Here is a 26108-nt window from a genome sequence, read left to right as displayed (position 1 = left end):
GTTGGGAAGTTTGGACACAGAGCTCAAGAAAGACCTTGAATTTTGCACCAGGAGATTGTGTAACACACTGAGGGGTGGGGAGCTCAAATTCCCCCCAGCACATTCAGAGGCTTGGTGAGATTGCCTTACATGTAGAAGATTCTCCTCATACCACAGAGCAGTAGAGCCCTGTGTCTTGGTTTGGGGGACAGGTGTCTGCCAGTAAAGGCAGAAGCTTCTCTTTGAAATTGAGAATGTAAACACCCTCCCTCCAAATTATTATTATTATAATTTTGAAATTAAGGGGCTCTCAGGCAAAGATATGGGAATTAGGAATAACAGTTCTTTTACTGGGAAAATTAAAATAGAAATGCAGTATTACAAAGAACAATCCCAAACACTGCCAGAGTCAGAATCCAAGCTGACACCCATCAATCAGTCAGGGTGGTGGCACAGTCCCATTCAATGGTGGCTGCATCCTCCTGCAGGGGCAGATGTGGTTCAGCTGGAGCAGTGCTCCTGGAGAAGGTGCAGTTTCCTCTGAAGGTCCAGGGATGATGTGGAAAGGTCTGGTTTTCCTCTGGAACCCAGTGGAAAGAAGGTGCCTTGGTGTCCAAAATGTCAGTTTTTATCTGGGTAGGAAAGGCTTGGCTCCTCCCCTGGCTAGAGCATCTCCCAGTGGGATGATGGAATTTTATCAGTCATGCACTGGGACTCACTGGCCATGAACAGGAGATATCTCCTGGAGGGAAGATGGGCTGTGGAAAGATAAAGATGATTGCCCAGCTGGTTTAAAGATGGCCCATTAGCAGATAACGTGTGCCAGGAGATAAAGATCACTTCCCCACCCAGTTTTTAACAATGACCCATTAACAGGAGATATCTCTCACAGTGATAAGAATCGCTGCCACACCCAGTTTTTAACAATGGCCCATTAACAGGTGACACATCCTGGATGAAGGGTGGGCCATGGGAAAGATAAAGATGATTGCCCCAGCTGGTTTAAAGATGGCCCATTAACAGATAATATGTGCCAGGAGATCAGGGTCACTGCCCCACCCGGCTGCAACAGATGGGGACAGAATCCACATTTCTGGCCACATCAACCCAACACACCCTGCCACAAACTTGTTTTGCCCTTGGCAGGAGCTGCAGGTGCCACTCATGTCCCTGTTTGTGTGAGGGCATCTTCCCCTTCTGAAAACAAGCTGCTGCTGCTGACACTGGTCCAGGAAGGAGAAAGGGATCTGAGGCTGATGGGGCTCAGCTGTGCCCTGGGATATCTGGGCACCTCATCTCACAGCTCAGCCTCTCTACACATCCATCCACGGCCATATGGATGTGCTGGGAAGGCTCAAATGCCCCCCAAACTGCATTCCATCTCCTGCCAGCCATGGGATGAAGTTCTTGGTTCTCTGTGTATCCTTCCCTCTTTTGTGCCTCACAAAGGGACACTCCACCCCTGTCACCTTCAGGGGTGTCCCATTCAGCCCCACCCCTTCCTCCAGGCTGTGTTTTCTGGGTTTGGTTGTGGTTTGATGAAATCTTTGGGGTTTTTTCCAGAAGCTTTCGATACTTCTGTCTAAATCTCTTTGACAAGACTGAGTTTGGGAAACAGCTTTTTTCTAATTCTGGCACTAGGCTGCCTGCTTCCATCCTACTCCAGCAAGCTGTAGCATTCCCCTGGATCAGCTTTACAAAAAAGCCTTTGCTCTGAGCTTGCCAGGCTGTCTCACCTACACAAGTCTGCACAGCATCACCTCCACTCCCACAGAGGGGTGTCTGTGCCAGGCAGCAGAGCAGCACTTGTACCAAACTGGGATTTGGGTGTTTCCTGCTTTTATTTTTTCTTTTTTTTAAAGATGTGGGGAAGTGTAAAAGGGAGTTGAGTGTGTGTCCAATAGCACTGAAATCAGACTGAATGGGGATGTGATCAGCCTGGTCTAATGGGAGGAGCTGGATGATCTTTGAGGTCCCTTCCAAACCAAACTAAACCAAAGCAAACCAAACCATTCTGGGATTCTGGAATTCCAAGGCTAGAGGTGTGACTCTAAGTGATTCTGTGGCTCTAAGACCTGCTGATTTTTCTATGGCAGCATCATGCAGATTTTCCAATTTGGGATGCAGTCAGTTTGTACAACTTTGGTTCCAGTTTTCCCAGCCCTACAAGTGGAATTACTCCACTTGGAAGGGCAGGACCCGCCCAAATACAAACTGTTCTGGTGGCAGTGAAATCTGGGTGTCACCAGGAAGGATCAGGGTGTCCTTTGCTGTGTGTGCCATTTGCTGGGAGCCCCAAGAACAGGGTCCTGTTGGCTTTGTAAAGCATTCATGGGCAAAAAAACTCCTCCTGTCCCCCCCTCTGAAAGACTCAGGGGTACAATGGGGTGTGAAGTGGGTTAATTTTGGGAAGAAGGGCCAAAAAGTGGGGAAGTGATGTGAGGTAGAGTGTGGGTGATAGGAGACAAGTTCAGGGGCGTGTAGTGGTGTGCTGGGTTGTGTTGGGGGTGGGAAGAGCTGTGAACTGTGCAAAAGGGCTGCAGGGTGGGAGTGGGGCTGAGGACAGGCTGATGAGGTGCTCAGGGGCCAGAGGAGAGCAGGGCTGAGGCAGGGCAGGACAAGCAGCACAAGGAGGGTGTGTGAGTGCCAGCAGGGCTGTGGGGTGAGGCATGACCTCAGGACCAGGAGATTAATGAGAGCAGCAGCCCAGAGCCTGGGCTGACCTGGGATTGCAGGGAAAGGGGAGCACAGCCCTGCTTAAACAGGAGATTTTGGGCAGTGAGGCAAATGCCTCATCTTAAGACATGACTGAGAACAACCTACTTGTGTTTCAGTGTCTGTGTCAGATGGGAGCTGAGATTTGAGGCATCATGCTGAAGCTGGATTGAAAGGAGGCTGGGACTTTCTGTGCTGGTTGTGCAGCCTGGGGGCTCTGGGACTGGTGCCTGTCTCTGGCTGTCACAGTGGCTGTGACACCTTTATTTCCATCTCTATCTCTTCCCAGCATGGCCAAAGGGAGGTACATGACTGCTCTTGTGCTGCCTGCAGATGCCCAGATCTGTTGAACGGTCAGGGAGGGGGGCACCACTGTCACAGAGCTGCCCCATGTCCCCCCAGCCATGCCCTCACCCTGCCCAGACCTCCTGGGCTGAGGACAGAGCCAAGAAAGAGTGACATGGGGGCAGTGCTGGCATTTGCAGCCCCACTGGAGCTGCCCTGGGTGGTCCCACCTGCAGAGCCCTGCTCCCAGGCAGCCTGGAGAGGGACAGGAGCAGCTCCTTCCCTGCTGGTGTATCCTTGACAGGTCCATCCATCATTCCTGAGCTCTGCCAGCTTGTTAGCAGATGTTGTCCTGTCCCCAGAGGGTGGAGAGGGAGTGAAACAAATGGACCAAACTCCTGGTGGCTGGCAGATCCCTCCAGTTCACTGTTCCTGAGACAAACTTGAGACAAACCCTGCTCCAGGCTCCTTTGGGCATGAGAGTGGGGCTGGTGGGCTGGGAAAACAGGGAAGGTGTCACAGTGCAGGGTAAAGCCCCATGGGACAGACCCAGAGAGCCTGGGGTGATCACTGGGGACTCACCTGTGTGATGCAGGTCTAGAGATGTGCTCTGGCCAGCACAGGTGCAGGGCTGGGTTCTGTAGGCTCTGCTGGTGGCACTGGGGTCACCCCAGTGTCTGCAGGGAGAATGTGGGTGTTGAGAATGTGCAAGTGTTGAGCTGAATGCAGGTGAAGGGCTGCTCCTGTCCCACATGCATGCAGAACCCCTCTGTGCATGTGAGACCAAACTGCAGGGACAGGCAGCCAGGGCTGGCTGTTACAGGGTGGCACTGGGGACACAGCAGCACCAAGAGGCAGGACCTGAGATCCTCAGGCTTAGAGCAAGGGTGTCAATCACATAAAATAATGGGGATAAAAGAAACCCTCACCTTCCCCAGGGCTCCAGGCAGGACATTTCTGGCAGGTGGCTGTAGCTGCCTGCCATGAGGACAGCAGAACAAACCACTCTGCACCTCTCTGCTGGGTGGCTGCAGGTTTGGGAGGCTTCTGGGTGTGCTACAACCACGGCTGTGGAGCCCAGTGCATTTTAGACCTGGTGCATTTGATTGAATTTTTGCTGCTGGTCACTTCTCTGCTGCTTGCTGTTCCCAGAACTAGCCTGGGAGGTCCTGGCCATGTCACTGGTGTGGCATGAGAGAGCTCAATCCCAGAGCAGCACATGCCTGGCATCCTGTACTGAAGCTATTTCACACCATATGCAGGTTCCAGCTGGTGCCTCTCCCGTGCTGTGGAAGGCTTTGCACTGCTTTGTGTGTCCTGCTTCCCTCTGCGTTGGGCACTGAGACACTCAGGGGTGCATGACCCTCAGATCAGTGCCTGTCCCAGCCCCAGGTGCTCCCCAGTCCTCCCTGCCTGCCCATGCTGTCCCCATGCCAGGAGCTGGCTCCCCATGGCTCTGCCCTGGTGCACAAATTCACCTGTAATTTGTCATTTAGTGCAATTTTCCCCTCGAGTGCATCTAAAATAATTGTGACTCATTGCTACAGGTAATTAATGGGATTTTTACAGCATTAAATGCTAAGTGATTACAATTGCTCCATGCAAATCTGCTGTGCTCGTGTTCCCATCCTTCCTGCTGCCTGTCTCTCTGTACCTGAGGTAGCACTGATTTCTCTGCCCTTAATTAAATAGTGGTGGAGGGAACCACTCCAGTGCCTCTGGTTGCTGCATGGGTGGAGATGATGGTGGTTTGCAGCTCCAGGAGACATTTACACAAGGTAAAGGCAGCAGTTCCTGCCCAACACTGACTGGGTCTGCTCCATTTCTCAGCTCCCATCCCTGCTCATGCAGTGTCTTCATCCCTTCCTATACAGAAAAGCTGGGAAATTTTCTTTCTTCTGATTTATTTTGGAGTTTGGTTGGGTTTTTTTTTTTCACCAGCTGGCTGCCCCCCAGATTTGTCCCCACCTGAGAGCAGGGTGTGTCTGTGCTCATCTCATTCTTACACCCAAAACCAGACTGGAGGCTGCTTGGCAAGGGTAGAGTCCCTGAATCTCTTGATAGCATCAGGACCAGTCATCACCAGAACCTGCCAAATGCCTCAGGCTCTCCTTGGTGCAGCTGGAAATGGACAGCAAATCTCCCCTGAAATCTGCACCCCCTGTGCTCTCTCCTGATGCTCTTGAGAGGTGAAAGGTGCCCAAAGAGCTGGGGGGAAAAACCAGCTGCAATTTCACATCTGCCTTCCCTTGCATCCCCAAGTTTGGGCGTTTCTGCTCCTTGCCCTGATGTCCTTTGGGAAATGTAGAAGCAGAAATTTAGGAGCAAAGTCTGGAACTGTTGGCTTTTGCTGTACCAAGGTTTGACACTAACCTATGACAGCAGCCTGTGGTACCACCTCTGGCACATGCAGCAGGGTCTGTCCTGACAGTGATATCAGTCCCCTGCTGTTAACAGAGCATTTGGTGCAAAAGTGCCACAGAAACTGGTGACAGAGCCTGGAGAGGGACCAGCAAGTGCTCCCCACACAGGGATGTGTGACAGGAGCACTGTCTTCAGCTGCCATTGCTGGAGTAGCTCAGTTATGAAAAGCCCTTGTGCAGTGTGTGATCGGTGGAATGTGCTGGCAGCATCAGTCCTGGGAGATCTGTGGCAAGGAAAGGAGTGTTATTAATACAAAAACAAATCAGCACCTTGAAACAGAACAAACAGCATGGAGGGACCCAGCCCACTGAGGATGCTGGATCACAAGAAAAACCCTTTTACATGCCTGAAAGCAAAGATTGAGGCTGTATGCAGATCTGGCCACTGGAGGTAAAGATGAGAAAATGAAGGTATTACTACCTCAGTGGGGAAAAAAAAGAGATGAGTCAGAGTCAGGAATAATCATTGAAACACTGGAACTGGTCATAAAAGTACCTCATGAGTACAGGGACCCAGACAGAGCCTGCTTTCCCTTATTTAGAATCTAAGTCTGCAGTAGAGGGCAGATCCTCCCACCCCCAGACAGACACCTGACATGCCACATGTCACTCTTGAACAAATCGATTTTTTAACAAGAGACAAGCTGTTTGTTTGTGTGACAAATGATCCACCCGAGGGGCTGCTGGGAGAAGGGGGTAGGATGGAGCACAGCAATGCCAGACCTGGCGTGGGATGAGCTCCTGAAGCAGGAGGGGGCAGAGGAACTGAAGGCAGGTTGCATTGTCAGAAAAAAACTTTTTCCAAGGCTGTGTCATTTGGTCTGAACGTTCTAAAAAGAGGGCAGGGGGTGTGCAGAGCCTTTTTGCTGTGCTATGCAACAAGCGAGGCTCTTTCCCTATTGTTTTGTGCTTAGCTGCTCTGTGTGGCAGCACCCCAAGGTCCTGCAGAGGGACATGTATCATGTCCCAGATGTGGAGATTTGATTTCTGAGACCTCCCACACAGAAGCTTTCAGGAACCTGGGCACAGACAGTGTTTGTGGCAACCACTATGAAGTGAGGACTGTGTTGTAAATTTGTCCCATAAATGCATTTGGAGTAGCTGCCAATAGATTTCCAGGGCTGCATGGTCTAATCCTTGCAGTGCCTCTGTCCTGTGGACAGCAGGCACAGGAACACCTGGAGCTTTGCAGGCAGCTCCTGGACAGCAGAGACACACAAGTTTGGTGATGAATCAGTGGGGAATGGGTGTCAGGATGGCAGTAATGCAGCTGGGGGAACACAATTTTCCATAGAGCCCAGTTTCCAGATGAACAGCTGGAGGGGACTCACCCAGGTCCAGGTGCTGGTTTCCTGTGCACCACATGAGAACACAGCTGAGCTTTGTGCTGGTGGGATGATCCTCATCCAGGCACATCCCTCTGACCTGTGCCTTTCTCTCTGCAGCCTGCCAGCTGGGATTTTACAAATCAGCCCCTGGGGACCAGCTGTGTGCCAAGTGTCCCCTGCACAGCCACTCGGAGAGCCGGGCAGCTCGCGTGTGCCGCTGTGACAGCAGCTTCTACCGCGCCGTGCAGGACCCTCCCTCGGCCGCCTGCACACGTGAGTACCCCAGAGTAGCCCCTGAGCACCCCCTGAGTATCCCCTGAGCATCTCCTGAGCATCTCCTGAGCACCTCCTGAGCACCCCCTGAGCACTCCCTGAGTACCCTCTGAGTATCCTCTGAGTATCCCCTGAGCACCTCCTGAGCACCGTCTGAGTATCCCCTTAGCGCCTCCTGAGTATCCCCTGAGTATCCCCTGAGTATCCCCTGAGTATCCCCTGAGTATCCTCTGAGTATCCCTGAGTACCCCCTGAGTATCCCCTGAGCACCCCCAGAGTACCCCCAGAGTATCCCCTGAGTACCTATTGGACCTCCTCCCTAAACTTCGCCCTAATTCCTCCCCTCCACCAAGTTTATAAATGCCTCTGACTTGCCTAACACCTGATTTTGTCCATTTGCCCTCATGATTGGAACTTGCCTCTCCTGTACCATCTTTCCCTGTTTGTTCAGTACAAACTGTTCAGCTTAGTGTTTGTTGTTTTCTAGTATTAAACATTTTTAGTTTCCAAACAATCGGGTCAGATTTTCTTTCTACATAAAATTGCCGAGTTAAGTGTAGCCTTTTCCTAATAGCCTGGTTAGGAAGGATCGGAGACTACAGCTAAGCTTTTAAAAAATAAATAGAGCAGTAGTTTCAAGTTTTGAGGTGCTTTGAGAAGAGCTATCCCACATGCACCTCAGCACTAAATAAATGCATACCTACTTGTATTGGTGTGAAGGACAGGCGTCTACCAATAAAGGCAGGAGCTTCTCTTTGAAATGGAGAATGTAAACACCCTCCCTCCAAATTATTATTATAATTTTGAAATTAAGGGGCTCTCAGGCAAAGATATGGGAATAGGAATAACAGTTCTTTACTAGGAAAATTAAAATAGAAATACAGTATTACACAGAACAATCCCAAACACTGCCAGAGTCAGAATCCAAGCTGACACCTGTCAGTCAGTCAGGGTGGTGGCAGCAGTCCCATTCAATGGTGGCTGCATCCTCCTGCAGTGGCAAATGTGGTTCAGCTGGAGCAGTGCTCCTGGAGAAGGTGCAGTTTCCTCTGAAGCTCCAGGGATGATGTGGAAAGGTCTGGCTTTCCTCTGGAATCCAGTGGAAAGAAGGTACCTTGGTGTCCAAAATGTCAGTTTTTATCTGGGTAGGAAAGGCTTGGCTCCTCCCCTGGCTGGAGCATCTCCCAGTGGGATGATGGAATTTTATCAGTCATGCACTGGGACTCAATGGCCATGAACAGGAGATATCTCCTGGAGGGAGGATGGGCTGTGGAAAGATAAAGATGATTGCCCCAGCTGGTTTAAAGATGGCCCATTAGCAGAGAATACATGCCAGGAGATCAAGGTCACTGCCACACCCGGTTTCAACAGATGAGGATAGAATAGATATTTCTGGCCACATCAACCCAACACACTATAACTCTTCATTTCTCACGAGTTATTAAGTTTTTTTGGCCTATCAGGCAGATCTTTGCATTGTAACCTAGGACCCCACCCTCCACCATTCCCAACACTCAGCATCAATCCCCTCTTCCCTTCCAGGTCCTCCCTCTGCCCCGGTGAACCTGATCTCCAGCGTGAACGGCACCTCGGTGACGCTGGAGTGGGGCCCGCCGCTGGACAAGGGCGGCCGCGCGGACGTGGTGTACAACGTGCGGTGCCGGCGCTGCGCGGGCGCGGCGGGGCCGTGCCAGGCCTGCGGCAGCAGCATCCGCTTCGTGCCCCAGCAGATGAGCCTGGTGCAGGGAGCGCTCACCGTCACCAACCTCCTGGCGCACACCAACTACTCCTTCTGGGTGGAGGCCGTCAACGGCGTCTCCGACCTCAGCCTGGAGTCCCGCAGAGCCGCGGTGGCCAACATCACCACAAACCAGGCAGGTAGGAGGAGCTGACCCACCCTCCTTGGGTGGGAATGCTGATGTTGCTCCAGCTGGGGTCTGAAAGAGCCAGAACCTGCTCTAGTAGTCAAAGACTTGTTGTAGTATAAGCTAGGAGTTGTGTATAATAACGGCTAAGACTTCTTGAGCTGTGAGGCTAAAGAAGTATTTTATTGAAAGTCTGAACCATATTTGCAGTGTGGTTCACAAGTTTCAAACAGGACAGCAGTCTATTGGACAATAGGAGAAAACATGTTGTCATGTAGCACGAGAACTGTTTCTCAGACAACACCAGGTGCTAATCTCTGTTATTAATTCCTTTCTGTTTTTTCCGAAAGTTATTATCTTGGGAAAGGCTCAGGCCGGAGCTGAGAAACTGTATCAGCCTGGGAAAAAGGTTTCCCAGTGTGAGAAAAAGAGCTCAGATCCTGAAAAAGGCCTAGCAAACCCTGCCTGAGCCTTCAGTGGTGTCCACAAGGGTGGTGTGGTGATGGGTTGGAATGGCTGGGAAATGGGGCCCCTGTCCTCTCTGCTGCTGGAGGTGGGTTCAGGGAGCTGGGATGGGCTGGGTACAACTTTCTGCCCAAAGTAACTCTTGCTTTTCTCTGCTTCTGCTTCATGGTGTCCTTTCTCCTTCTCTGTTCCCTTCATTCAGCTTGCAGCCACCTTTGGAGGCTCCTTTTCTGCAGGAGACAGGGGGCACAGAGAACACTTGTTTATTGACAGGAACACTAAGTGGAGCATGAATGTTTCAGGCTGATCCTCCTGCCTTTTGACCCTTCCCAAAGGGCCAGGCAGCAGTTCATACTCTGCTCTTATCTCACACCAATGCCTGGCACTGGCAAGTGTCAGCAATGTTTGCTGGGAAAAGTCTCTCCCGTGCATGTCTCACCTTTGCAAATTCCTCACTGCAAAATGACCTTTCCCCAGGAAATTCCTCCAAGCAGTGCCCTAGCCCAGGTAGGACAGGACTCTGCTCCATGATAGAGCACTCTGTGGGTAGAGATCAGAGCAGGGACTGACCCTCCTTGTCAGTCCTCCCAGTATGAAATGAGCCCACAAGAACTTCCTGTGATGCTGAGCCCCCTCTGCTCTCGTGGCAGGGGTACCAGTGGGAGAAACCTGGGGAGCCTTGCTGGATAGCTCATGGCTGGCATGAGAACAGGTCCCTCTGTCACTGATGCCAGCCTGAAGCACTTCTGCAGCATGTGGAAATGGCTCAGTCCTGCTGGCTTGATCCCTCACAATCCCTCCAAGTGCTGATGAGCTGCCTCAGCCTGATGCCTCAGATGGAGATGCTCTCAGGAAGTGCTGAATATTCCTATTTTAGCCACTCAGCTGTAAAATGGGTTCTGAGCAGGTGCTGTGAAAGCAGCAGGGTAGGGAATTTGGTAGTTCAGCTACTGTGCTCCAGCTGCTGCATATGGCAGAGCCCCCTGCCCTCCAGGAGGATGAGGGACCCTGACATGGGGGACCTGCTGGTCATCCTTGTCCCCCCAGCCCCAATGGCTGAGTGTGGTAGGCAGATGCAGCACAGATTCCCTGGGCTGTTTGGAGTAAAACATGCTCATGTTTAACTGATTCCCACCATCCCACCCTGTCCCATCTCCCCAAGGTGTTCTGTGCCAGCAGCATTTTCTGCTTCTCAGAGGAGCCAGCCCCAAAGAGCTACAACTGCTGCCTTTCAGCCCTGGGTGCCTCACTGCTGTTGCAGCCCCTGTGGCCTGTTTTGGTCTCTGTGCTGCTCTGGTGACATCCCTGCACTGCAGCCATGGCCACAGCAGCTCTGTCTTCCCCAGAGCTGCCACATCCCAATTTTCAGCTGACAGTGAAGCTCACAAGTGGGGCCTGGAACCTTCCCATGAGCCAGACCCAATGGCTGCACATGGCCATCCCTGCACCTGCTACACTCTGGGGAACTTCCAGTGGATATTTTCCCAGTAGGAAAAGGGGCTGGTGAGTTGGTTCCTCCAGCTGTGACAGCTACAGTTCAGTGACAGCTACAGGTATAAGAACTGATTCACAGGCTCCCAACTCAGGATTTGGGAGATGACAAATATCCCAGGGCAGTAGAGCACCCCCAGGGCACTTTTAGACTGGTGCTCAGACCCTGACCACCCTTATGGTCTCCCCTTTCTCTCTTCCCCTGCTCATGTCCCTTTACCCCAGGTAGAACAAGAGGGGACAGAGGGTTCTCCATGACCTGCAGCCACACTGGTCCTTCTCCTTTCTGGCTCCAGATCACAGCAAATCACCAGTGTCCCCTGCTGCCTGTGCTGGGACAGTGCCCTCCTCTTGCATTTGAGCTGGAAGAGAGCAGCAAAAAGGATTATGCAACATAGTCCTTCATGTAATGGAGAAGCAAAAGAGAGCTTTATTTAACAAAAAATTACCCTTATATAGAGTAGTTCATGCAAAACAGAAACAGAAAAAATAGAAAAGACTCTTTGGTCCAAGAAGGCAACACCTCTTTGAAAACATGCTTCCTGCAAAACATCACATCTCCAGCAGGTGTTCAATCATTGTTATAATTTCTCGTCCTTGAGCAGCCTGAGAAATCCAAGGCTTCAAGGCAGCTTTTTCCCTGATTCCCAGCAGTATCCAACAACACCCTCCTCTCTCATCTTCCCAGAGCTACTTTACTCCATGGCAAACAGATTGATGCAGCCCAAACAAGGAAAAGCCTGTTTGCAATCCCCATCACACATCTCCATCCTCATCTCTACATGGGCTTTTATTAAACCAGAAGCCTGGTTTAAGCCAGGAGTCCTGCCTGGGGCTCTGTTTCCACCTTTCCCTACTGCTGTCTCCTGCTGCCCCCCACCCCAGCAGGCACCTAACCCACTGTGTCTGGTCCCCAGCCCCGTCACAGGTGGTGGTGGTGCATCAGGAGAGCACGGGCCAGAACAGTGTCACCTTGCTGTGGCAAGAGCCAGACCAGCCCAATGGCATCATCCTGGAGTACGAGATCAAGTACTACGAGAAGGTAACACTTATTTCTCAGAGAGACCCCTCCGTCAGCCACCCTTGCACCAGGGGCTTCTGTGGGAGGCTTTGTGGTCACTGTGCTGATGCAGAGGAGGTTTTTATTGTTGATCTTCCCCAGGACAAGGAAATGCAGAGCTACTCGACCCTGAAATCCAAGAGCACCACTGCCACCATCTCTGGGCTCAAGCCTGCAACCCGCTACATCTTCCAGGTGCGGGCTCGCACCTCCGCGGGCTGCGGGAGGTTCAGCCAGACTGTGGAGGTGGAAACGGGGAAGCCAGGTGGGTGTGTGCAGGTGAGGGCTGTGGGAAGAGTGGGGCAGGGTGTAGGGGACTGTACAATGGGATGGTGGTGAGGATGGTGATCAGGACAAACTCAGGCACTCTATATGTTCTGGTCTTGAAACTGTGGTTTATTGCATAGGGCGTGGGTAAAAAGGGCCCTGCTGGGAGCAGGGCAGACAGAGAGTGGGGGGTAGTAAGAGTTCTAAGAGGTAAGAGAGTGGTAAGAGAGGGAAATAAGAGAAGGGAGTAAGAGAGAGAAGTAAGAGAGCAATTTTCCCATTTACAATACAATAAATATTCTTCTGTGTTGAATATCCTAATTTCCACTAACCGATCTAATACAAGATAGAAATCCTATAGCATTTACATACAGCCTATAAGAATTATTACATTACCATAAAGTGTTATACTTTAAACCCTAAAAACTACTCTTTGGACCCCTTCTGCCAAGCTAGCAAGGTCTTCTCTGACCTTTGGAGCTGCTCTCCAGCATAAGACATTGTTCTATCAAGAGGGGATTACTTTGCGTCAGCCATCCTATTGTCTTCTAGTTCTTTAGTTACTCAGGTTTGGTATCTCAAAGAAGGCTTTCATTTCAATCTCACTTATGGTTTCCATATTCTCAAAATCTTTTGCTAAGTAATCATATTTATAAGGTTTTCCTGATCCATCCTTCCCAACAGCAGGGAGCATGGAGTCTAGTGATGTGCTTCTCCATGGCCACTGTCCCTCTGCCACGCAGGGAGAGGGTCTGGAGGCAAATCCCCTGTGGTTTCAACCTGCAGGGATTGCTTGAGGTTGCATTCCTGATGTGGTTGGAACAAGAGGAAACAGGCTCAAGTTAAAACAGAGTTTAGGATAATAGGAAATATTTCTTCACTGAAAGAAGTGGCTGCCCAGGACAGTGGTGGAGTCACCATGCCTGGAAGTGCTCGACGAATCTGTTGATGTGGCACTTGGGGACATGTTTAAGTGATGGCCTTGGCAATGCTGGATTAATGGTTGGACTCTGTGGTCTTAGAGGTCTTTTCCAACCCTAATGATTCCATGATTCTATTCTTATACATTAGGAAGAAGAGGGAGGAAGGATGTAGCAGTTAGGGCAGGGAGAACCTGGAGAGGTCCTGAGGCTCCAGTCTTCTCTCTGTAGAGAGAAGTTTGTGTCACCAAACAGTTGTTTGCTGTGTCACCATGGCTTTCTCAGATCTCTCCTTGGTTTCCCCACATGCAAATGGTCCCTGTGCACTGGCAGAGCCTCAAAACTGGGAATAGGTAAGAGAGTGCTTCATCTCTGAAGACCATGACCCCATTGTCAGCCCAAGGCTTTATCTTTGAAGACCATGGGGTAGGTCCATTCCTGGGCTGAGCAGTGCATTCCCACTCCAGCTCAGCCCCTTCCCACCCTGCTTTTCCCAGTGTCTCTCCGGTATGACACGATGACCATTGTCTGGATCTGCCTAACCCTCATCACTGGCCTCGTTGCCTTGCTGGTGGTTCTGATCTGCAAGAAGAGGTAAGGGTTTTGTGGAGGCTACTGGGACTTTCTGGAGATCTACATCAGGACAGGAGGGGTGGGAGAACTTGGGCACAACTTTTCTCCTTTTAGTTTGTCCAGATCATCCATAAGTCCAGGATTAATAAGCAACCAAGAGACTTCATTTAAGGGTCACCAGTTTCCCTGAGGCAGAGCCAGTCTCCAGATCTTCCCCTCGTGCCAGCAGGCAGAATAGTAATAAATCAGAATATATGTGGAATATCAGTAGCATGAGCAATACCAGTACCAAAACTACTACCAGTACAAGAGCTGTCTGGATGGACTGGTGGGTAGGTCAGGAGTGGAGGGATCTTTTCTACAGCAGACAGATCCAGGGGAGACTGTGTGCTCTGTATGAGCATGGCTGAGCCAGGCACGTGCAGCACACATGCTGTTAGCACTGCCAAGCCTTGGGGAGCACCTGGGGAGTGCTTTGATCCAGACCAAAGTGTCAGGCCAGTGAGATGCAGGGGTGCAGCTGGTGGATGGCCAAGTGGTTTCTGTGGCAGCCCACAGCCCCAGCATGCACTGCCTTCTGCCCTGCTTTTGGAATGTTTGTGGGAGTGAGGGATGGGGGCTTCTCTTCTGACCCTTGTCCTCTCATGGCAGGCACTGTGGGTATAGCAAGGCTTTCCAGGACTCTGATGAGGAGAAGATGCATTATCAGAATGGACAAGGTAGGACACTCTCTGGGAAGGACCCCAGCCCCATGGATGGGCAGAGATGGGCTGATTCCCCCTGACAGTGTTGTGGTGTCCAGGGGGAAGGGTTTTGCCTCCTTCTGGGAACATGAATTAAGAGACTTGAGTGGGTGATCTGATCCCAGGTAATGGGGCTGGAAGGTTACACAGTGTGCACTGAGAGTGCAGCAGGATCATCCCAGAGAGCAGCAGACCAGGGGCAGAGTGGGATGGAGTGGGACAATCATGTGGAGAACACCCGGGCAGTGAAGTCCTGGACTGCTCTGAGGACAGTGCTGCCCCAAGAGTGACTCGGTGTTCCTTGTGCTGTGCTAGCCTGTGCTACCCTTGCCCATCCTCTGCCCTGCTGCTGGGTGTCCCTGCTCCCAGCAGGGCTGCCTCAGAGTGCTGATCTCCCCTCTCCACGTTTAAACCCAGCAGTGAAGTTCCCTGAGTCCAAGTTCTACGTGGACCCGCACACGTACGAGGACCCGTGTCAGGCTGTGCACGAGTTCACCCGTGAAATAGAGGCTTCCCGCATCAAGATTGAGAAGGTCATTGGGTCTGGTGAGTCCTGGGGCCCAGCTGCCTCTTTGCATCGTGTCTGCCCAGGGAAATCCATGATCTGAGGGTGTGCTGTGCCCCTGGATAAGAGCAGGGCTTCATCTGCTCCTTATCCTTGGGTAGAGTGGGGTTTGGGGAGTGAAATAAACCCTCTGGAGCAGCCAGCAGGTGTGGCACTGGTGGCTCATCTGACACAGCAGATGGCTCAGCCTGTCCCCATGGGTGTCCCTGCATGCACCCATGAAAAGACCCAGGGTGTCAAGATGCAAATGGAGTTGCAAGTGAAATGGTACATTTTCAGAACAAAAGGGAACTTTGCATAGGAACAAGGGATTTTGGGGAAGCACAGCACAGAGCTGGAGCTGGGACTTCACCAGCAGCACCCTGAGGGCTTAACCCAAAGGAATGATGAAGGTCATCCTGTCTGCTCTGAGACTCTCAAATTTGATCATTAAAAGCAGTAAAGCAAGTGCCACTGTAATCACTACCCTTGGCCCACTGCCTTCAGTGACAGCCACCAGAGAGAGGTGGGTTTTGATGTTCCCTGAACTGGAAGCCAGAGCTGATCAATCCTTTCAGGGGATTGAATCCTGGAGGGATTGGAGGGGATTGAAACCCAGAGGGGCTGGGGCATGCAGTGGGCATGCTGACAGACTGGATGATTCATGGTGTTGGTGGGTGAGTGCTCCAGGCTCCCACTTTCCCTTGCCTTGCAGGGGAGTCTGGAGAGGTGTGCTACGGCCGCCTGAAGCTGCCAGGGAAGAGGGAGATCCCTGTGGCCATCAAAGCACTCAAGGCAGGCTACACAGAGAAGCAGAGGAGGGACTTCCTGAGTGAGGCCAGCATCATGGCACAGTTCGACCACCCCAACGTCATCCACCTGGAGGGGGTGGTCACCCGGAGTATGTGGCTGGCAGGGGAGGGAGTGTTTGCTGGGATGCATCTCCCTGTGGGTACCCTGGGAGATGGGGGTCAGGGCTCACTTTGGGCAAACTCCATCCTGCACTGCCCCACTGGCTTTTCAGAATTGTGCATTTACCTGGAGCAGCCACCTTGCCTTCTCTTCCAGGACAAACTTCCCTGTGGCAGTTCCACATCATGCTCTGCAGTGTGCTCCAGATCACTGTTGGTTTGGGAGATGTCCTACTCAAAGGCATTTACTTTAAAGGCTGCCTGTATTGAATCATAATTTGAAGTCTTCCTCCAAAAAGGCACATTCTGATGCAAAGCCTTACACTAATGGCATGCACATTCCAGCAGGGTAACGAAACTGTCCCAGCCATATCAATAGCACCTGGAGGGAGGGGTTCCTGTCTGGGTTGCTGCCACATCCCCATCCTTGGGCCAGTCCTGCCCAGTGCTCTCTGACACCAGTCTGAGGGGCTGCAGAAGACCCACAGACCTGAATCCATGTCTCTCCCAGTAAAGACCTGGCACTGGGCTTCCTGGAAAAAGGTGACTTCTCTGCTAACTTGACCTCCCTTGTCTTCTGCAGGCAAATTGGTAATGATTGTTACTGAATATATGGAGAACGGCTCGCTAGACACCTTCCTCAGGGTAAGGAGAGAGTTTGTGTTTTCATTCACTGCACGTGCCCTGGGGCTGGTTCCTGCTCCTCAGCCTCACAGCCACTGAAACCCCTGTGTCAGAGAGAGCTGTGGGTGCTGGGCTCAGCTCTCCAACAGACCCAGGCTCCAGGCATCACATCTGGCTCCCTGCAGTGACACTGCCAAGGCAGGGACAGCTGCCTGAGCAGTGTCAGAGGTACTGAGAGGGCAGGACGTGGGCAGGGGCACAAGAACTGGGGTCAGAGGAGGTACTAAGCCAAAGATGAGAGGCACTGGGGGGCTGGTTTAATGACAGCAGCACCAACAGGATGGTGCTGAGCACCACCAGCAAACTCTGGGGTATTTTCCTTTCCAGAAACACGACGGGCAATTCACCATCATCCAGCTGGTGGGGATGCTGAGGGGCATTGGGGCTGGCATGAGGTACCTGTCTGACCTGGGCTACGTGCACCGGGACCTGGCAGCCCGCAACATCCTGGTCAACAGCAACCTGGTCTGCAAGGTGTCAGATTTTGGCCTCTCCCGAATCCTGGAGGACGACCCCGATGCTGCATACACCACCACGGTGGGTGGCTCACATCAGCTCTGCTGGTGGTTGTTGCCCCAGGCCACTGACACATGGAAAAGTCAGAGAGTCTCAAGTCCAAATAGGTAGGGTAGGAATGGTGCTGTCAGTTCTTGCTGATATCTGGGCCAGCAGCTTGAACCCAAAGAGCTGCTGAGCCTGAATGCCTTATCCTTCACACAGGGACATCCCAGAACTGAGCATGCAGTGGACAAAGAGCAGTGGGGTGGGAGGGCAGGGAGTTATCAAGCATCCCCAGCCAGCTGCTCCCATGGGGGTGTGTGGCTTCTGTCTCCACTGGAGTCTTTCACTGTGTAGCTTCAGCCACTCCTCAGCTGTCCTGGAGCCATCAATCCATAGCAGGGTGTTCTGATCCAGCCTCCAGTATTGTGGATGCACACTGGTTTTGCAATTTTCTGCCTCATTCATGGATATGGAACAAGGGAGAATTCATTCTGCAGCCTATTGTTTTATTTCATGCAAAACACACTTGTTCATGAAACCACATGATTTTTATGGCCAACCTGGAAGCTCTGTTTCTTGATGTCCTCCTCCATGGGAGATCATCAGAAGCAAAATGAAATATATTTCCCTGAAATACATAGAATATGTTAAATAAAATGAGCTCTTCTCTGGCCATGAGAATTAGTGTGCTCCCCTGAAATACATCTGTGGACAGATTGTTCCTGATGGAGGGTAGTTTGGAGCTGTAGAGGAGTCCAAGCATCATTCCCCAGAAAGACCAAGCCTACAGAAGCAGAAAGAGCTTCAGCTCCATTGGGGTAGCTGGTGCTAAACACGTCCCACCAGAGCTGAGCTCTGGGGGATGAGTGCACCATGACCCATGGCCATCATGGTCTTTGCTTGGCTTCAGCAAAGTGGAGCAGCTGAGCCAGAAGAGCTCACTGTGTGTGTGTGTGTCTGCATTCATCTGCTCCTCCTGGCATCTCAAGAAATAGCATGTCTTTCCAGAGAATTTAACTCTGAGGAAGGTTCCTACTGCTTGGTTTCTGGTGCTTTGAGGTACCTTGGTGCAGTGACGATTGGATAGAGCATAGTGTGGGTAGAGCTGAACCACAAGGATGCAGAGTCAGGATCTCTGTTTGGTCTCAGTCAGGGTATCCTGCAAATGAGATTTCTTTTGTGTTCAGAAACTTATGCTCCTCCTGTGTTGTCTTCAACATGCTCAGGAGATTGCTTCCCCCAAGGAACTCTCCCAAAAGACAGATTGTTCATTCTCAGTCCTTATCAAGGCACGTGCCAGAGCAGGCAGGACTCAGCTGGGTAGAGGCAGCTCTCCCTATACAGGTGTCCCTGAATGGTGGTGGCATTCCTGCCCCAGGTGCTCTGGGATGCCCACCTGATGTCCCCTACACTGCAACTTCCCTCTCCAGGTGGCTGGCAGCCACATTTCCAGCTTAAAAGCACTCTTAGTCCATATATTGCTGATTTTTGTCAGCATGGTCCTTTAATTGAATGCATCTGCCTTTTCAGTCCTTGCCTGTGCAAGCAGGGGAGGACAGGGAGCACATCCCATCACTCTCCCTGTCTGCTCAGGTCAGGCTCTCTGCTTGCACACACAATCAGCTCTGTGCTTGTGTAGCCCAGGGCTCATCCTCATCACTGTGAATTCCTCCTCTCTTGAGCACTGGGGGACCAAATTGTGCATGAAGATCTTGTAAAAGAGCACAGCGCTCTCCTTGCTCTGCTGGGAACACCTTGCAGTGTCCTTCACGTACACCCCTGGGCTTACCTCGTGCAGATTACCTCCTCAATCCTTTTTAGAAGATGCCACCCCAGCTTTTCCCTTGTCCAACAGCTGTCCCAGCTGCAGAGCTGGGGATGCTGAGCCCTGACTGATTGTTTTTGCAGGGAGGGAAGATCCCGATCCGCTGGACGGCTCCCGAGGCCATCGCCTACCGCAAGTTCTCCTCGGCCAGCGACGTCTGGAGCTATGGAATTGTCATGTGGGAGGTGCTGGCCTACGGAGAGAGACCCTACTGGAACATGACCAACCGGGATGTGAGTGCTGCCACACCGTCCTGCTTTGGAGGACGGGTGTCTGCCAGTAAAGGCAGAAGCTTCTCTTTGAAATGGAGAATGTCAACACCCTCCCTCCAAATTATTATAATTTTGAAATTAAGGGGCTCTCAGGCAAAGATATGGGAATTAGGAATAACAGCTCTTTACTAGGAAAATTAAAATAAAAATTTAAATATTACAAATAACAATCATAAAACACTGCCAGAGTCAGAATCCAAGCTGACACCTGTCAGGGTGGTGGCAGCAGTCCCATTCAATGGTGGCTGCATCCTCCTACTGTGGCAGATGTGGTTCAGCTGGAGCAGTGCTCCTGGAGAAGGTGCAGTTTCCTCTGAAAGTCCAGGGATGATGTGGAAAGGTCTGGCTTTCCTCTGGGATCCAGTAGAAAGAAGGTACCTTGCTGTTCCAAATCTCAGTTTTTATCTGGGTAGGAAAGGCTTGGCTCCTGCCCTGGCTGGAGCATCTCCCAGTGGGATGATGGAATTTTATCAGTCATGCACTGGGACTCAATGGCCATGAACAGGAGATATCTCCTGGAGGGAGGATGGGCTGTGGAAAGATAAAGATGATTGCACAGCTGGTTTAAAGATGGCCCATTAGCAGATAATATATGCCAGGAGATCAAGGTCACTGCCCCACCTGGTTTTAACAGACAGGGACAGAATACACATTTTTGGCCACATCCTCTATTGCAACCCAAGCCACAAAGAATTTCCTGTGAAGAAGCAAGGGACTGGCGGGGCTGGGAGCAGCGTGGCGGTGCAGCTCCATCCACCCATCAGCTGGTGTCTCCCCTGCAGGTGATAAACTCTGTGGAGGAAGGGTACCGCCTGCCTGCCCCCATGGGCTGCCCCAGCAGCCTGCACCAGCTGATGCTGGACTGCTGGCACAAGGAGCGCGGCGAGCGGCCCCGCTTCGCACACATCGTGGGCATCCTGGACAAGCTGATCCGCAACCCCGACAGCCTCAAGAGCACGGGCACCACCTACAGGTCAGGCTACCTGCTGGGCAGGGCGTGGTGGTGGTATAAATATGTGGGTATGTTTGTTTTGTCCAGTGAATCAAAACAACAGGGTTGAATTTAGCAGCGATTTATTAATAACAGTTGTTGTATATAAATGAATGCAATCATAATCATTAGTTACATAGATCTAAGTGAATACAAAATTTGGCAGTGAGTGATTTACTGTAATTGAATTAGTGAATAAAGCATAAGGAAAACTGACCAGGGATATCCCGACCTCTGAGGACCATTCCTCTCACATCGTACCAAATCAAGCTAAAATCTCACTTATATACTCTTTACTAATACATATTCATACAGAATCTTCTAGAAAGCTCCTCCTCGTTTCTATTCCTAAAATCCACATCACTGTGTTGTGTTGCCATGCTTCACCAGTGGTGAGGGGTCTCTCCTCCTTTCAGGGTCTTGTTTCCAATGAAGGCTCTGGGTCTTCCTCAGTGTTCGCTGTGTGAACTTGCAGGTAGCGCAGGGACACTAAACTTAAAGTTATATAATTAAATATATGTTCCCACAACATGCCTTTGTTCAGTGTCTACTGCCTAGAATGGTCTCAATTGGCCCAATTCAAGGTTGAAAGTTTTATTTCTAGATGTTGGTCTTAGATCTATACCCTTACTATCCTCACTCCCACTAAACATTTGGAGGATGATTCCATCTGCTTTGTTTAACCATTATCCTTTTAGCTTTGTAACAATTAAGTACAATTTTTCTATTGATTATAAAGCAACAATTTTGCTAATATAGTTGTACTTTGATTAGCACCAATCACATATATAACAGTGGCTTATAACAGACAATTTTTTACCAAGCAGAAGGATTTTCACAGACAAACAAAAATGCCACGTTGCAAGTAGAGAAAAGATCTCAGAATTTTCCACTGCAAGAGAACTGAAAAACAACTACTAGCTTAAACTGTAACACACTAACTTTGGTGATTGGAAAATAGTTGTGGACACTGCTGAAGGCCTAGGCAGATTTTTGCCAGGCCTTTTCTCAGGTTCTGAGTTCTTTTTTTCTTTCTCAGGCTGGGTGGTTTTTCCCAGGCTTTCTGGTAAACAGAAAGGAATTAATGAACAGAGATTAGCTGGTGTTGACTGAGGGACAGTTTGTGATGTACATGACAGGAGATGTTTTCTCCTCTTGTCCAATGAATTACTGTCCTGTTCGAGACCTGCAAACCACTCTATAAATATGGTTTGGTTTTTCCATAAAATCTTTCTTTTCTTTCTCTTGCTTAAGAAGTTGTTTGTCCTTATTATACACCACTCTCAGCATACAGCGACAAATAGTAACATCCATATGGTGATGTTAGTAGTAGGATAGGCTATAGGTAATGGTAAAGGTCATTATTGGTTTTAATGTAATAAGATGCACAGCAGAGAAAGAAATAAATGCTTTGTAACATCAATAGAACAGAGCAGCCAGCAGCTCATGACACACAACTGCTGTAACCTGTGCAATGAACAGCATTTCAGAGCCCTCTGAAGCCTCCATCTCCATCCAGGTCTTCCATTTAACCCCTTGTGCTCTGCCCCCAGGTTCTCCCAGGCACGCCTAGACAGGGGTGTGCTGGAGGTGAGCAGCTGCCTGAGTGTGGAGGACTGGCTGGACTCCATCCGCCTGGGGCACTACCGCGACAACTTCGCCATGGCCGGGTACTCCTCCCTGGGCATGGTGATGCACATGAACCTCGAGTGAGTAGCAGGGAGCAAACACCTCTGGCTGCCTGTCCTGCACCACCCCAGCTCACACCGTGACCACCCTGCCTCAGCTGGCTCCTTCTAGCTGCTCCCTGTGCCAGAGGTGTCTCTCTAGTGTTGAGGCTTGGGACAGTGAGCTTTAAGGGAAGGTGTGAGAGTTGTACTGAGAGGCTGTGAGCTCTGTGGTGGCTCCCCAATGTCACCACAGGCCCACAGGAGGTAATTTAGCTTGCAAAGTGCTCCAAGGGTCACCTAGCACAACCTCCTGGTCACAGCAGGGTCGGGTAGGAGGTTGCTGTCTCCTGGTGCCCCTCATCTTTGTTTTCCCTGCAGAAGGCATCTCTGGACTAGAGTGTGGCTGTGCTATTCTGCACAGCTTCTCTAGGATCTCTGGGAAACAACCATAGCTGGGCATCACCTTGGAGCCTTGTGCTTTTGTGCACTCCTGCTCCCTGCTCAGTACAGCCAGGAGGGAGACACCACTGGCAGGTCATTAACACATGGCCAAGGGTGGGTTAAGCAAGGAGAGTCAGAGAAGATCTGTCCCACCACCCTACTGCTGTAAGGAACTAGATCTCCCACCTGCCTAGGGAGTTCCCAAGGTGGAGCATCCAAGCAGTACCAGAAAAGAAGGCAACTGTGCCAGCTCCTGCCCTAATACCTGCTTGCAGCCCTCATCCCTTGCTGTTAGCAGTAGTGACAGGGCTGGCAGCAGCCTGTGCACCTCTGAGGAGCCTTGTTCCCTGTCCCAAGGCATGGAGCTGCTGGACAGGGGTTCCTGTGGCAGTGACAGGGAAGGCACAGAGACACAGACAGAGGGTTGTCACTGCATTGATCGGGGCTGTACATTGGGCCTTTGCTCTGGGATTGAGCTGATACTGATCCTTGCTTCTCATGCACATCAGAGAATCTTTTGAATGGGGAAGGCTCATCATCCATCCTTCTCTCTGACTGGGTTATCTGAGGGCATGTCACTAAAACTGAATCCAATTTCACAGCATTGATCTTGTCACCTCCCAGCCTGTCAGGAGTGATGCTGCCCTGGTCCCCAGGCTGTCACAGTGGCTGTGTCAGCAGGACATGCCCACGGGAGTGGCAGCCTCTCTGTGCCTGGGAGGACACCCATGGACCCTTGGCAGGACCAGCCCTGTGCTGCTGGGCAATGAAAGGAGCCAGGCACAGGTTCCTGGGTGACCCTGGGAGTGGCACAGGGGTCCTTGACAGTGTCCTTGTTCTGCAGGGATGTTCGGAGTCTGGGCATCACCATGATGGGCCACCAGAAGAAGATCTTGAACAGCATCCAGGCCATGAGATCCCAGCTGCTGAACACAAATGGCCCCAGGAGGCATCTCTGATCACAGGCTCTGCAGGGCTGCATCAGGCATTCCTCAACACTCACCCTGGCAAAGGGGCATCAGGGTGGTGAGCAGGAACAGGGGCACCAGGATCTGGAGCCCTGCCAGCATCTCTGATTTCAGCACTGGTATTCCAGATACCTTGGTGGTCCTGTTGCCTCCTTGCCCCACCTGAAGGGGGGAGCAGCCTTCCAAGAGGACACATCATGACTCTGCCATTCCCCTGTGCGCTGGGTGTCTCCCCACAGCTATGCAGGACAGGAGACAACTCCTTCACCCAGTGGGATGGTCCAGCTGCTCCTGCAGGTGAGGGGCACCAGGCACATCAGCAATAACCAGGAGCAGCAGGCTGGGCTTGCTGTGGCACAGCTCCTTTGGATCAGGCAGTGAGCAGCTCCTCTGAGCTGAGCAGGGCTGCACACACAGCAGGGACAGCCCTGCTTCCCACCCCTCCCAGCCTGCTCCAGCCTGCACCTCCTGAACTGCACCAGCCCAAGGGTGACTTCATGGGCACCTCTGCCACGAGCAGGAGGGCAGGGGACAGAATGCAAGGTGACAGTGCCAGGAACAGCTGGCTCTGCCTTCAGACCCTACTTCCCAGCTCAGAGGAGAGTTGTCCTGGAGATCTGAGTGCTGGAGTGCTGCACGACACTCTCCACCTCTTTAACCCACCAGCCCTGTTCCTCCACGGATCCAGCACAGCCCTCCAGGCAGTCAGATATATTTCCTATGGCCACAAGCTCAGGTTTCTCTGCCAGCAGAAATGTTCTGGCCTCCCCCAGAACAGGGAGGAATGGGAGAGTGTGCTCCCAGAGGGACAGAGACACAATTCTTTGTTTTTGTGTTATGCCAGAGAAACCCAAGAGCTGTGCCATCACCTGGCTGCCAGGTCACCTGCACACAAGGGGTCCTGGCAGCATTTCCAGATGCAATCACAGCATCCTGTGGCTGGGGACAGAGGCTCTGGGAACAGATGATCTCACTGCTGGTGACCCCAGTGTCTGGGAGGGTGCTCTGTCCTCCACAGGAGCATCTGTCTGGGTGAGCTGGCCCAGAGACTGAGCTGCAGATGAACTGGGGAGCAGGGCAGGCTGTGAGCTGGGAGCTCCTTTTGGTGTAAATACAAATTTCTATGGGTTTGGGAACTGTTTTACTGAAGTAGGATGTTAAGTACACAAAATGGTCTCAAAGCACAGAAGCCTCAGTCGTGGGGCTGAACTCACTGCAAAAAAAAAAAAAAAGAAAAAGAAAAAAAAATCTGCTGGGAGCATGGCTGGGGTGGGGGGTGACAGGAGGGGACTGGAGGGGAGCCACACTCCCTGCCAGGTCCAGCCTGGCCCTCAGCACCCTGTCCTTGCCACGGGCACAGCAACCCCAGCATCACTGCAATGCGGGTGCAGGTGGGATGCAGCCTGAGGCTGCTCCTGCCAGCCCTGTTTGGGCACTGGGGGGGTGGGGGGTGGGTTAAAGCCATTTCTCAGCTGCAATAATCCTGGCTAAAGCAGCCTGTGCAAGGCTGGCTTGGCTGTCCATGCAGGGCACTCGTGTCCTGATGGATTCTCTGACTATGGCGGGCACTTTACTTCTTCCTATGGAAGCTTTTTGTAAAGGGGACAGAAGCAATGTGTTGTTTCATTTGTATTGCACCCTGTGTCCTGCACCCAGCCCTGGCACACTCCCCCCCACAGCCAGCAGGTGAGGGAGCTCACCCCACCCTGCAGCACAGGGGGCTGGGTGCTGGCCCTGCCCTCTCTTCCCAACATTTGGGACTCTGTCATGCACACACTGGTGAGAGCAGAGGTCAGAGCAGTGCCACACCTGTGTTCTTGGGGTTTGCCAGGCAACCCCAGCCAGGTGAGCTGCAGGATTTGAGCTGGGAGCTGCCAGATTGCCCCTTTCTGGGTGGTTCTTGAGTCACATCCTGCAGCGTGGGGTCACTGGGCTGCTCCTGGCTCTGGGGATGGTGGGGCAGGGTTTGTCTTTTATGTTCAGAGTGTGCACTTCCTCCTGGACAATAAAAATCCCTCTTTCTGTGACTCATCTCCTTGCCTGTTGTTGTCACTGGGCTGCACAGAGCTGTCACCATGTGCAGTGAGGACAGGGGACACCCCAGCTGCTCCAGGGGGCCAGCACTGAGATGCTCAGCTTGTCACCCCCTCTCTTGCCCCAGAAAGCCTCCCAGGAGTGGAGGATGCTTCCCTGCAAAGCAGGAGTACCCCTGGCAGGGACAGGGAAGGTCCAAGAGGGTTTTGTAGGCTCCTGGAGGAGGGATGCTGGCAGGGGACTCCCCAAAACCAAAAGGTCATTGCTGTGTAGGAGTGTCTCGTGCAGGATGTGAGGCAAGAACAAGATATCTCATGTGCAAAGGCTCCTCTGAACCTCAGGGGTGTCTTGCAGGTTTTCCCAGACTCAGCCTTACCTCCTTCTGGAAATGCAGATTTTTTTTTTTATTTTTTTTTTTAATCAAACCAGTAAAGTCTCAGCCCCCCTCCCCCAAAGTCTGAGCTGAAGCATGCTGTAGGTCTGCTTCCAAAATTCTTCCTGCAAATGTTTAATAGTGTTCCAGCTAAGGATTGTTCAGCTAAGTTTAGTGAAGGATTTACCAGCAAATGAGTTGCTCAAAAAAGCACCATTTTCAGAAGATGCCCTATAAAAGCAAAAAGCATAGGGTGGGATGGGAGCAGCCTGGGACAGTGGAAGGTGTCCCTGCCCATGGCACAGGGTGGGGAACAAGATGGGCTTTAAGGTTCCTTCCAATCCAAACCATCTTGTGATAAATATGGTCAGAAGGAATCTCTGAATGTCATCTCCAGGTGCCTATGCAGTGTATACACCTGTGCAGGTTCTGCTCAGACCCTCACATCTCATCATGCAGACATGGCAGCAACTGCATCACACCTTGCTGGTGGTGCAGTGATGATCC

At 51.6% G+C, this 26108-nt stretch overlaps 1 protein-coding gene across 1 annotated transcript in view; it reads left to right on the top strand.

Moving 5' to 3' along the window:
• Window positions 1–25225, top strand: part of EPHA8 (EPH receptor A8) — a 54755-nt gene extending 29530 nt beyond the window's left edge. The window contains exons 4-17 of the mRNA XM_079326104.1: window positions 6848–7003; window positions 8546–8881; window positions 11742–11866; window positions 11987–12149; window positions 13569–13665; window positions 14296–14363; window positions 14808–14933; window positions 15647–15832; window positions 16426–16487; window positions 16854–17063; window positions 18936–19085; window positions 19907–20097; window positions 21669–21824; window positions 23071–25225. Of these exons, the coding sequence (XP_079182230.1) occupies window positions 6848–7003; window positions 8546–8881; window positions 11742–11866; window positions 11987–12149; window positions 13569–13665; window positions 14296–14363; window positions 14808–14933; window positions 15647–15832; window positions 16426–16487; window positions 16854–17063; window positions 18936–19085; window positions 19907–20097; window positions 21669–21824; window positions 23071–23185 (2141 nt within the window). The 3' untranslated portion in view covers window positions 23186–25225. The remainder of the gene's footprint in view (window positions 1–6847; window positions 7004–8545; window positions 8882–11741; window positions 11867–11986; window positions 12150–13568; window positions 13666–14295; window positions 14364–14807; window positions 14934–15646; window positions 15833–16425; window positions 16488–16853; window positions 17064–18935; window positions 19086–19906; window positions 20098–21668; window positions 21825–23070) is intronic.
• Window positions 25226–26108: the final 883 nt, after the last annotated feature.

The sequence above is a fragment of the Erithacus rubecula genome (genome assembly GCF_903797595.1).
Source record: "Erithacus rubecula genome assembly, chromosome: 24".
Lineage (NCBI taxonomy): Eukaryota > Metazoa > Chordata > Aves > Passeriformes > Muscicapidae > Erithacus > Erithacus rubecula.
The sequence above is the reverse complement of the archived record's forward strand: the minus strand, read 5'-3'. Positions and strand labels throughout refer to the sequence as shown.